General features: G+C 43.2%; 1 protein-coding gene across 1 annotated transcript in view; it reads left to right on the top strand.

Annotated features, from left to right (window-relative positions):
• The first annotated feature begins 4952 nt into the window (after positions 1–4952).
• The window catches only part of CFAP54 (cilia and flagella associated protein 54), a 118953-nt gene continuing 110511 nt past the window's right edge, over positions 4953–13394 (top strand). The window contains 2 exon segments of the mRNA XM_075090088.1: positions 4953–5143; positions 10493–10598. Of these exon segments, the coding sequence (XP_074946189.1) occupies positions 4953–5143; positions 10493–10598 (297 nt within the window).

Genomic DNA, 13394 nt, shown 5'->3' with positions numbered 1-13394 from the left:
GTGCTGTTTTTTTATAATGTTGGTATCTGTACTGTGTCCTAAATATGCCATTTCCACATTCTTTTCACAATTCCCTACCTTTGCAGTCAGGCACGTACCTTCCTAATTCAGGACATGTTTCATCATGGTACAGCAAAAACTACAAATGCATGGCAAAAACATGGCAGTGTATCTCATCTCCATACAATCTTTTGCATTGAAAAGCAGCAGGTAGCCCTTAGCTAAGGTTAAGAATCCACAAATCTTGTTTGAAATGTAAAGGCATCTGCGTCTAAAGACACTCACTGCTAGTAAGCCACAAGTAGCTCTACCAAACAGCCCTAAAACACAAGGGGAAGAAGGGTGGGAAGGAAATGATGACACTATAATCCTTCATAGTTGCCCTTAAAAGCCCTGTATTCCCACATCTATCTCACCAGTTGTAGGTATAGACAAGTGCCACAGATTTTGATAGCAATGAACTTGCACATCTGCTGCACCTCTTTGCTTCCTGCACAGTTTGTTATTTGAAAGGTACATTGATTCCAGCAAGTGGTTTGTCTCTTGTAAGCTTAGTACAAGTTCCTCCTTTTTCTCTTCCCATTGGACAACTTTCATCACATTTATAAAGCATACTCCTGGCATTCGGCAACTTAGTTCACCTCTTCCAGCTATCTGATGGCTTTTTAAGAATCTTTATCAGGCAGCTTAGAGCTATTCTTTTGTGTCACATCTGATTCCCCTATACCATGTGAATAGCAAGTGCTGTACTGTCATATAAGACATTTTGCTTCTGTTGGTCCTTGACCATGTTTTCCTTGCCTAACTCACAAACTGAATTTCTCCATAGGAATTGGCACATAACTGCCACTGCTTTTTTCTCCAGAGTTACTTCTGTTTTTTAAATCCAATAATGCACTGCCACTCTAAGGGGGAGATCCAGATTCTCATTGGCACTTATGACTAGGCAGGCATACCGCAAGTATAGTAAATGCAGATCCCAGTTCTGAATATGCCAGTCCATAAATCCGTTAAACATTAAAGTCCCATGTCTTCATTAGCCTATCAGCCCGAAAATGCTAAGCGATGACCCAGAATCACCTCAACTCAGACTTTTTTTTTCCTAACAGTATCAAGGAAGAGATTACATAAATTTAGCTCTTTCATCTCTGCAGTCGGTTAGGTTACCCTGCAGAAGTCTGGTAATGCAGCATCTATGACTGCCTCATGACTCTGAATATCAAGCAGCAAAAACTATAGGCACCAAAATTCAGGCATTCATTTGCTACAGGCATCCTAGGAAGGGATCTGAACACGCATCTCAGAATTACTCATAGGAAACAAACTTTGATTGAAGGACTAAAAAGGGCTTAGCAGACGTTACCTCAGCCCCTCTACCCTGATACCGCTGGACACTCTTCCTGCCCAACTCTGCTGTGATCATACAGTGTTTCCCCCCTTTGTTTCCTCTTAGTAACTCCACTGCTGTTCACACAAGTGGAGCTGACACATGAGAAGTAAGCAGGCAGTTTGATGAGTTAGCAGCAAAGTTTTTCCTCTCTCTGACTCAAGTGTACTCTTGGCCCTATAGCCATGAGAGCAGACACTTCCTATATGGGTTTTTACTAAGTTAACTCTTTGTGGGTCCTTCTGTTTCTGAGGCAGCTTCCTCATATCTGACCTGATGATATTAAACCATGGGTTACTATGAGCTCTCTGCTTGGGCCAATGTATTTACCTAAATTCCATTTCTTGGGATCTTGTCTGTGCCAACTCTCCTAGAAGACCATCATCTCACCTAGTTTCTTCCTAATTTTACCATAATTCAGATTACTATCTAAATGTTTACCTACCAATGATGAATAAATTATTAGTCTTCCAATCAACAAATCACATGTTTTTAGGGTGTGTGGACATAGCAATTCTTTGAATTACCTATAAACTTTCCAAGTCACACAGGTACTGATAGGCATACTCCATTTTCTGAGGAAATAGTCCTATCCTATCACAGCTGTAACTTCAATAGCCTTCACTTTCTTACTGTTTTGTATACACTAAGCTTTCCTCTGTAAACATCAGGTTATGCACACAGTAGGCTTCTGAAGAACCTATAACCTTTCTGAAGTTAAAAAGTTCTATTCATTTAGCTATAAGCCTTTTTGACTTTTGGACCCATTAAATGTTTGACCCATTAAATGTTAGATAGAGACTATCTGAAGTCTAAATTTGAGTCTTCTCTCCAGAACAATGAAGTAGGAATCAATATTGTAAGCATCCAAAATTGAAATAACATACATGCCATTATGCTTGCTGTGGTGTAGTTCCTTGCTATGGTTCTCCATGGCTTTCCACTCTGGGTGCTGAGAGGGTCACAGTGCCCTCCTTACACTAAACTTCCACCTAGCAGGGAGTGTATAATTGGACCGTGCAAGCTCTGACCCAGGAATCTTAGACTCTACACTCTTCATGAGCTGGCTGATCAGCTACACCCTGGTTAACCTCCCAGTGATTAAAGCTTTATCTTTACATAGTTCTGTAGACTTCCCCTTTGGGAAATGGTTACATTCCCTTTCTCGTATTGTTTTCTTTGACTCAGTTTGTTTCTATGGCTGAAACACTAATTAAAACTGCTAATGTTACATTCAGTCCACCATCTGCTAGCCAAATATTAGAAGTATGCAAAGTTTTACTCAGCAGTCTCATTTCCAGTCTCTCAAGTTCCCCTTGAAGCTTCTAGGCACTGCTGCTTTGGTAAGTGCACGTCTCTGTGTCCCCCAAGAAAGTGAAGACCAGCCCTTTAGGATACAGCACCATCTAGTGAAGCAAACTAGCTCAGGTCTTCTTCACAGAGACTTGAAATGGATGTCACCAGCAGACTCACAGTGGCACAAGCTGCCTTTCACAACAGGCCAGTGTTTATTAGTCATCTGGAATCCATCACAGGAAGCTCTTTGGTTAGCGTGGCAAGCGCAGACAAAATCCTTAAATGTAGCGGTAATTGCTCTCCAAGCCAAGTTCTCATATTTCAGTTGTCTTGTAAAATTTGTCTCTGTACCCAGTGATTTCCAAATCCCAGCATCAGCATCTTTCTGCCATGTCTGTTCATTGCAGGCTTTGTTTTCTACTGCCTCCACAGAAATCTGAGGAACCTGCTCCCTCTTGCGCTCAGCCACTTGCTCCCACCTAAATGCATAGCCATTGCCACCCCGTAGTTACACAATAGCTGTTGGGGGATGGATCCACACAACTCCCAGCAGGTAACAATACAAAATCAGTGTGTAAAATGAGTCAGATATGTTAGTCATAAATTAATTAAATTGTTTGCATATTCCCCATAGTCTCTAAATGATTCCCACATCATTTCTCTGGCCTGGCTAATGCAGTATTTTCTGGTTCCCATCATTCAGCATGCCCCTCCCTGGTCGTTCAAAGGATAGTTTCTTTACTATCATCTGTGAATTACTTGGATGCACTTTTCAGGTACTTCTTTGTTTTACCCCTCTCTATTGATCCTCTTCCATTCAATGTCAAGAGACTGCCTCCAACTGGCCCTGGCTGCTGGGATTCATTGCTTACTCAGCACATTTCTAAACTTTCACTTTCGTTTTCAATTAAGCTGTCCCTTACATTCATCACAATGATGAACATGGCAACATAGCTGGTCTCCTCCAGAGCCCTCCCAAACCCCTTTACCATAATGCCTATAAAGAACTTGAAAACGCACAGATTGCTGTGACCACCTCCTATAACATTGATAAATACTGCCTGGTTTTTTCTTAGTTTGCCTCTTTTTTAATAGAGAGATGGAACCGTTTAGAGGGATAGCACACTATCTCTTTTATCTGTAGTCGTGCAGTGCACAGGCTCAGTGATGCCATTGGTTAATCATATAATCATTAAGGTTGGAAAGACTTCTAAGGATCAACAAGTCCAACCGCCAACCCAACACCCACAGGCCTCCTAAACCATGCCCTGAAGTGCCATGTCTACATGTTTTTTGAACACCTCCGGGGATGGTGACTCCGCCACCTCTCCGGGCAGCTTGTTCCAATGCCTGACCACTCTTTCAATGAAGAAAACCTTCACTGATGCAGCTTGAGGCTATTTCCTCTTGTCCTATCACCTGTTACTTGGGAGAAGAGACCAATACCCACCTCACTACAACCTCCTTTCAGGTAGTTGTAGAGAGCGATAAGGTCTCCCAACAGCCTCCTTTGCTTCAGACTAAACAACCCCAGTTCCCTCTGTCTCTCCTCAAAGAACTTGTTCTCCAGACCCTTCACCAGCTTCGTTGCCCTTCTCTGGACACGCTCCAGCAACTCAATGTCCCTCTTGTACTGAGGGGCCCAAAACCGAACACAGTATTCGAGGTGTGACCTCACTGGTGCTGAGTACAAGCGTACAATCACTTCCCTACTCCTCCTGGCCACACTATTCCTGATACAAGCCAGGAAGTTCAAAACAACATCCCTGGTGAAACGTTATTGGAAAACTGTCCCATAAGGTACGTCGTGGCGTCGTCCATGCTCCCTCCAGCAGCCTTCGTGTGGCACACCACCTCAGACCTGCAGTGCCTCTTGCTATCAGCAGTCCCAGCCGCTGCCATGGCGCACGGTGCCCACCAAGCTTCTTCGGCTGCCCCTCGGCCGTGGGTAGCCTCAGAGGGAGGAAAGGGCTCTCTCAGCTACTGGGGAAGCAGTGCGAGGACTCGCGGATCGTACCCCACCGGGACCCCTCGCTCACCCCCCCAGAGCCTACAACCCGATCACCGAGCCGAAGAGCCCTCCGAAGGGGGCCAAGGCAGATTTCATCCCTCCGCCGCCCCTCCCGGAGCGGGGGTTTAGCGGGGAGCTGTGGGCGCCGCGGCCGGGCCCCGGGGCCCTCAGGGTCGCCCCGCGCGGCGGGACCGCGGCCGTTGCCCGAGGCCGTTGCCGGGCGACGCCGGCGCGTTCCCGCCGTGGCCGGACCGGAGCATGGCGGAGCTCGCCGTGCCGCCGCTCCTCGCCTCAGTCCCGAACCCCCAGCCGGCCGCTTTCTTTGGAGCGGTGGCGCCGGGGAACCCGGTGGTAGACAGCTTCGAGGCCGAGCTGCGGGACGTCCTGGACTCTCTACGGCGGCTGGCGGGCGCGGCCGGGCCGCAGCAGCACGACCTGCACCGCCGCGGGTAGGGGCTGCGCCCCCTTCTCCTTGTCGTCGCCCCCCCTTGTCGTCCCCGCGTCGCCGCTCGCTCCGGCAGCCCTTGCCATTCCCGCCGGCCCCCGCCTCCCCCACCCCACCCCCGCCTCCCCCACCCCACCCCCGCCTCCCTCACCCCACCCCCGCCTCCCTCTCCAGCCCCTTCCCCTCGGCCGCCTCACTGGGGCTTTCCCCGCCTCGGCCTGCCCTTCCCGGCCCGCCGGGCCCCGCCGCCGCCCCTTCCCTCCTTCCCCGCATCCGGGGAGCGCCTTCCCTCCCGCTGCCCCTGGCCCGGGAGGTAGTGGGGAGGTTGTTCTCCTGCGTCAGCATCTCCAGCCGCGTGCCAGAACACCAGCCATCCGCCTTCCCTTTTTTTTCCCCTCTCTCTCTAAATTAACCCCCCAAAAAACTGAAGACCTCCTTTTTCAGCACTTCCTAGAAGTTAACGCTTTAGGGAAAAAGCACAAGGTGTTGTGGAAGTTGGCAGCACCACTGTTGGTTGTATCCGAGCTGCCTGAGCTTCCTGGTAGGAAAATCCCTCCACAGTGCTGGAGCAACTGGCAGCCCACCAGCAAGTGCTGCTGCGTGCGAGGGTGAACGCGTGTGGGCACGTACGTGCCTCTAAAAGATGCGCTCGCAGTAGGGCTACATGAGGATAACACCACACAGCTCTTTTTGTGCATACGTCTATGTCTACGTTGGTATATTTTTATACATATAGATGCAGGCGGAGCATATGGCAACTATAATTGTGCGTATTTGTTTGCTCCCATACATGCATATCTGTGGGTATGCATAAATCTAGATTTTGTAATGCAGTTAAGATAGAGCAACTGGTATCAGCGTATGATTCGTAGTGCATGCATATGTCTATTACAGACTGCATTTCTCATGTAGCTTTCCCCACTGCATTTAAATACATTATGAGATGAAATATCAACTGCTTCTTTTAAGGTACATGGTTGATTTTCTATTGTTATAATCTGAGCAGTGTTCTATTCTAAATTCACAGGCCTCTAACGTAAAAACCCAAAGGTTTCTCAGGTTATCAGTATTTCATTCAAAAACAGCACAGGAATTAGGTTTCAGGGTGGTTAACTTATGGCTTACCTGCAGCTTCTACCCTTATGCATTTAACTCAGTACTTTCCTAGATGTAGTCTATAAATGACCCTTCTCTAAAGGAGCTGCACACATTTTCAGGAGGTACTCAGATTCTGCAGCCTGGCATTTGTCTGCACTGGAGACCTTTCCTTTTCTAAGCCATCTGGATTTGTTCATGCAGCGTGTCCATCTTTAGGTCTAGGCCTATATCTATCATACAGGTATCAGTCTCCAGGCTTTTGTCTCTAGTGTTTTGAATCTCAGTATGTTGGCTTTTTGTATTGCTTCAGCAGCTGATTTCAGTGCTTTGCTATTTTTAAGCCTTTCATTTATAGCTTTGGCCTTTTTTTTGCTTTAGCTGATCTCTATTCTTACTATGAAAGCTATCCCCTCTAGGCCCCTTAGAGGAAGGAATGCCACTCAGCTGCTTCAGACACCACCAAAATTGCTGATGATGAACATATTAGTTGTATTTTCTATACATACATTGTACCTTCTGGTTGGGAGTTGGGCATGCTGAATCTGATCTGTTTGCAAATGTCGTGCCCAGTTATCAGTTTTTATGAACAATGTCTCCAAGCCTTTCTTTACCCTGTGGAATATTTTGACCTGAGTAGGCTCTGTCTTTTTCAAACTGGTATTTTGTACGTGACTCATGTCCACACGTAACTCAATTGGCATGAGAGCATTTTCTCATCCAAAGAATTCTGCAGCATTCATCATGGAGGTGAGAACAAATGCTACCTGGTTCTTGATCCCAGAAGTCACTGGCAGTGATAATCCATACCAAAACTCCATTGAGAACATAGTGTAACATGAAGCTCCCAATAGCTCTGCATCCTCCGGCATTCTTCATTTGTGTAGGGGCAGTAGAGAGGTAGAAGACTGGAATTCTGATTGTTAGCATATGTTCAGGCAGCTAGCAAAATCATGGATATTTATTTGTGATTATGAAATTTCAGGGTTGTTTCTCCCCTGCCCCTCATTGTTTGATAACTCAAAATTGGAGCATGTGCTGCTTGCAGAACCAGCCTTAGTCTAGTGGTTCCTAAGAATTTCTGAAGGTAATGGCTGTAACAGACACTTTCCTAAATGCTCAAAAGACTACTTTCTGTGTCATTTGTCAGGCTACTTTTCCTGGCATGGGTTGAGGTCAAAGTGTTCTTGTTATTGAGGAACAAGAAAACCAGCTTCTGCGTGGCAAGTAAGTTCAGTTTAGGAAAATAAAATTGTCAGCTTCATTCCTCCAGTGCTGTCAGCCTTTGGTATTGACAAGTCAACAGCAAGGCTGTAATTTAGGCACTTAGAACATTCTAATGTAAGAAACAAAAATTGCTGAGGACCTGCCCTGTACTGGAATCACAAATGTTTTCAATCAGAAGAAGTAACAATCAAAAGTATTTTTCCTTCAACTAAATGAGAAGTTGTTTTACCCAATTTCCCTTGGCAACGGGGCCATGAAAGGATTACCTTGAACTACTGATTTTATCTCACGTAATGTGGTTTAACCACCCTTATTTAATAAGTCATCTTTTGATCAGTATCAGAGAATCGTTTACTACCTGTAGTAAAGACTTTTGGCCCAAAAGTATAGCCATGTGGGCCTTACCCTGTGCACACTCTTATGGGTTGACGTTAAGGAATTTTTTTTTATTATTCACAGGGTGGTTGGAAATGAAGAAACTTCACCTCCGAGCTCTGACAGCCCGGTATTTTTTAAGACTTTACTCGCTTAACTTGTTATTCTGCTGTCCTACAGCCTGTTTAAAGGAAAGGCTGATGAGCTGTTTGGGAAGTAGCTCTTTCTCCTCCTTTATCTGTGTCAAAGAAACATTCCTGTGTCATGAACTCACTTGTAGTTAGTCATGGCATTTTAGCAGATAGAGTTTACCTTAATCTTCCTATTGAAGTTGAAAATCTAGTCAGATTTGTCACTACTTTACTAAACTAGTTCATTACAGTTTTGTTACTCATTTATTACATCTAAGTAAGTATTAATATGAGCATTCAAAACCAAAAACAAAGATGGCCTTCACTGGGGACTTGCCAGCTGATCAGTCTTAAAGTTTATTAGTCTCACCTTCCAGAGCTTTATCTGCTTTATTCTTACTATCAGTTACTTTACAGCCTTACAACCTGATAATTACCTGGTTTTTGTCTCCCTTTATCCCTCCCCCCCAGTAGTATCCATCAAGTCTCTTGGACTCTGAAAGTCTTTTCCTAAGCTTCTTCCATTGATGGTCCAAGGGAACTCTGCTCGAGTGCCTGACAGATTCCTTTGCTTTGCGCTGCTTTGCAGATTTATCCCTACTAACTAGAGTGGGATACTTCTCTCAGTATAAGAAATCAGGAGCCACCTAGACTGTTAATTGCTTAAGGAAGGGCCAGGAGGGCCTCATTCCCCATTTAGAACCTGCTCTTCATTAAGCTAGGCTATGGTTTCCTTTAAAAACATAATGCCTTAGAACATTTTATTCAGATTGTTGCTTTTGGCCTAGTTTGTGCTGTTACTGCATTTTTCCTTTAGGATACACCTCTAGAATGTCCTACTTATTTCTTTGCTGTTTACTTTCAGAACTGAGAATTGTGCCAAGATGATACTTTTAGAAAAAAAAATTTTGATTGTAATTCTCTGGTGTAAAGATCATTTTGACAGGTTTCTCATGCAGCCATCTGTTTCACCTTGAAGTGTGAAGGTGGCTTGCATCTTTCTGTGTGGAAGAAATGATGTTACTTATTGTGCTTTTTTATTGGGAATCTTCTTATAAGCTGAAATGAAGAACTGTCTGGGAGACTGTGAGAATGTATTCCAAGTTCCTGAATGTCAGAAAACAGCTTAAGAAAATGTCTTGCATTCTAATCTACCATCACTGTCTTAAGAGGTTGAAAAATTCCAGGTACCTCACACCAGTTAGCACAAGATTTACATGTGAGAATTCAGCTAGAAGGTTATTTTCAAACATTAATTCCTCTCTCTTCAATTGTCTTCCTTCCTCGTAAATTGCTATCTATGAATAGTTTAGCTGTTGTGGTTTCACAAGGCACTCTTTGCCGAGGTTTCTGTGCAAGTGTTTTGTTAAGAGAATATATGCAAGAGGTGCCTGGCACTGTGAACACTGTCAGTACTATTAATAATTCAGTAACAGGATTCTTTTCTGAAAAATCCCCGTGTTTATTGTCATTGTGTCTGATCAATTATTGTTTTCCTGTTTGAATATAGCTTTTATAAGGAAGTTACAAGTTATAGCTTTTGTAAGGAAGTAGGGTGGGAAAGTTGTACATGTCAAGGCGCTAACCCAGCAGACAGCCGTCAGTAGGGACTATAATACTGGCGTGGTGTAGTCGGTTCCTCTGTAGAGGAGACAAACTGCTTAGAGCCAGCTACCATTTATGGGAGGCTTGCTGGCTCAGCCAAGTAAGTAATTTGTTACACAAAGTCATCCTTGATGACAACTGTGGCTAGAATAACAGGCAGAGGCAACAGAATAGCACTGCAACTTTTGCCATAAAATCTTTTCTATTTTACCAAATGTCTCATTTGCTTCCCTCTGAATCCTACCCTTTACGATTTAAAATTCCTGAACATTTCATGCCAAATGTGGTTCATCCTAGAGGCTTTCTAATGACTTTCTTCTTTTGTGGTTTGTGGTATAGCTCTATATACCATGAGCTCTAAAGCTCTAGATACCACAGCTCTATATACTCTATAGCTCTATGGTTTATTCCATGGCTACCAGTTTCGAAGTTTTCTGCTATGTGACATGCACTGTTATTTTGGGATCTTTTTTCCTGCTCTTAGCATTTGTCGTTTCCAATCCAATAACTGCTGTGAGCTGTAATCCATTGAGTATCTCTAAAATATCAAATTGTTTCTTCAAACAGAACCTCTCATTAACTCATTAGCTAAAAGGTGGGACAGATTTTCCACTTGTGACCATATTTGAACAGTGCAAAGGGATTAATACTAAGACAATTAAATAAGAATTTACACAGGAGAAAAGTCATCATATTTTAAATGTGTGATAAAAATGTGACAGAAATGAAACCCAAAAACGTCCTCGGCTGCTTTTTAAATCCAGTTTTAATAAGCGCTTGTTTTGAAATACATAGATGTTCAGATAGATTTGGAAGAAAGGGGTTTTCATAATTTGAAGTTTCCCTGATTTGTTTACTTGTTATGACAGGTCTCTGCCAGTTTAATCTGAAACATTTTCTCCTGGGTTTTTTTTTTTTAGAGCAAACACTTTGTTTAATATTTGGATCAGATATAAGCCTCGACTGCCAGAGTGGTATTACAATGAAAAACTTTTGAAAGTTGGTGATTGTCTCGCTCAGATCAAAGTAAGTCATATGAAAACAGAAGAGGCTCAGTCACAGTCTTTGTTTCATTATGTTTCTGTACTACTTTAATTTTTAATCACGTTTTACTGGAAGCTATTTAGAAAGTAGCAAAATTTTTTACAAAATAATTCCAATGAGAGTTGGTGATTTGTATCTCTTGCTTATTATTGTAAAATTAATTTTTTGGTATATTTTCTAGATATGTATTTCCTATGCACCTGTTGCCTTTTTAAACACCCCAAAATCTTTCTTCAATATTTGTTTGAAGTTTTAACACAGTAGAGTACAATATCTGACTGAGCCTGTAGACACTGCTTTAGTACAAATTGGCAGTGATGGAGCAGTGTTGGTTTGTTCCACTGAAATGTCAACTCAGGACTCAGTTAACCAAAAGTGACTGTAAAGAATTGTCAGGAAGGGAGCAGAAAATAAAAAACAGAGTGCAGTTACATGTTTTACAACTATATGTATTGATGGTGCTCCTGCATCTTGCGTTCTGTGTGCACTTCTGGTCTCCTCAAAAAAGGTAAATCACAACTAAAAAAAATTCAGGAGGTAGATTGTTGAAGACTTTGAGGGTATTCGGAGGGGGATGTTTCACTACATGATAACTCTATATTCTTACCTAGTCGCCTGTTACTGGCTCCTGTGGGAGATGGCATACCAGGCTAGTGACTATTGGTCTGACCCAGTAAGGCTGGTTTTACGTTATATTCTTACATAATATTTGTCCTTTGTGTTTGCTAGGAAAAAAATCCTCAAAGGCATGCCACTCACTACCTCAGTGATATCTGTGTCAGAAGATCATGTCGTAAAATCTGGGGCTTTCAGGGGCAATTACTACACAGCACTCAGAAGTGTCTCAAAGATGTACAGTTGAAAGATAGTTGCAAGTCATTCGTTTTAGGATTGAAGAAGGGTATGTGGTCCTGAGTGATACAGTTATGAAGAAGAAATACTGAAGGATTACAGAGTTATAGGTTAATTTATTATAAAGATTCAGTACTTGAGAAGTTGCTTTAGAGAATACACTTAAAGATTTTAGAAAACTAGCATAATTTAGAGTAAGGGACAGTTCCTAAATAGAGGCTATGTGCTTAGTGTGATTTTGTGTTTGTTATGATCTCTCAGTGGACTTTTCTACTTTTTGCCAGGAACATATTAAAAGATATTTATTTGGTCAATAATACTTTCCTAGTTTAAAACTCTGGCTATTTAGTGTGTCTGTCTTACGAGACAGTCAAGTATACAGTTTAGCTATGTTCTTCAGTCTTTCAGGGCTATTTCAGGCACAGAATTTTTATATTAGTCTTCTAAAAAGTTGATTATAATAGAAAAAAATTTATTTATAGCACAAAAGTTAAAGTAACTAATTTATTAGTAGAGTTCTTCAATGCTTTTAAAAAGATTTCTGTAACTTCTTAATTTTTTAACATAATGGGAATAAAAAATTAGATTAAACCAAGTTTGAATATTTTTCAGAATGGGAGTATTAAATTTTAATTCCTCCCTTCCTGCCCCTAGAAAGAAAAACAGATAACTGACATTGTGTTTAAACTGAAAATGATTGTTAAGAACACTCTATTGACTTTTTCATTAGGAAAGCAGTTAAATGCCAGTTTTACTCATATTCACCCTTTTTCATTCTCTGCAGCATATAACACTATTAGATTCCATCTTTTCACCTAGAAAAGAAGAGAGCATAATTTGAAATAATAAAATCATAGAATAGTTTGAGTTGGAAGGGACCTTAAAGATTGTCGAGTCCCAGTCCCCTGCCATGGGCATGGACACCTTTCACTAGGACCAGGTTGCTCAAAGCCCCATCCAACCAAGCCTTGAACACTTCCAGAGATGAGGCATTCACAACTTCTCTGGGCAACCTGTTCCAATGTTTCACCACCCTCATTGTAAAAAAATTCTTCCTTATACTGAATCTAAATCTTTCTTTTACTTTAAAGCCAAGTGTCCTGTCATTACATGCCCTTGTAAAAAGTCTCTCTCTGCCATTCGTGTAGCCCCCTTCCAGGTACTGGAAGGCTGCTGCAAGGTCTCCGCAGAGCCTCCTCTTCTCCAGGCTGAACAACCCCAACTCTTTCAGCCTGTCTTCACAGGAGAGGTGCTCCAGCCCTCTGATCATCTTTATGGCCCTCCTTTGGACTTGCTCCAACAGGTCCCTGTCCTTCTTATTTTGGGGCCTGAGAGCTGAATGAAGTACTCCAGGTGGGGTCTCACCAGAGCAGAGCAGAGGGGCAGAATCACCTCCCTTGACCTGCTGGCCAGGCTTCTTTTGATGCAGCCCAGGATATGGCTGGCTTTCTGGGCTGGAAGAGCACACTACTGGGCCGTGTTGAGGTTCTCATCAACCAACACCCCCAAGTCCTCCTCAGGGCTGCCCTAAATCCAATCTCCACTCAGCCTGTATTTATCCTTGGGATTGCTGTGACCCATGTGCAGGACCTTGCATTTGGCCTTGTTGAACTTCATGAGGTTCACTCGGGTGCACCTCTCAAGCCTGTCAAGGTTCCTCTGGATGGCATCCCTTTCCTCCAGTGTGTCAACCGCACCACACAGCTTGGCGTTGTCAGCAAACTTGCTGAGGGTGCACTCAATCCCACTGTCCAGGTTGCCAACAAAGGTGTTAAACAGCACCAGTCCCAATACTGACCCCTGAGGAATGTCACTTGTCACTGGTCTCCACTTGAACATTGAGCTGTTGACCACAACTCTTTGAGTGTGACCATCCAGCCAATTCCTTATCCACGGAGTGGTCTATCCATCAAATCCATGTCTCTC

The sequence above is a fragment of the Phalacrocorax aristotelis genome, chromosome 1, assembly GCF_949628215.1.
Source record: "Phalacrocorax aristotelis chromosome 1, bGulAri2.1, whole genome shotgun sequence".
NCBI lineage: Eukaryota > Metazoa > Chordata > Aves > Suliformes > Phalacrocoracidae > Phalacrocorax > Phalacrocorax aristotelis.
The sequence above is the reverse complement of the archived record's forward strand: the minus strand, read 5'-3'. Positions and strand labels throughout refer to the sequence as shown.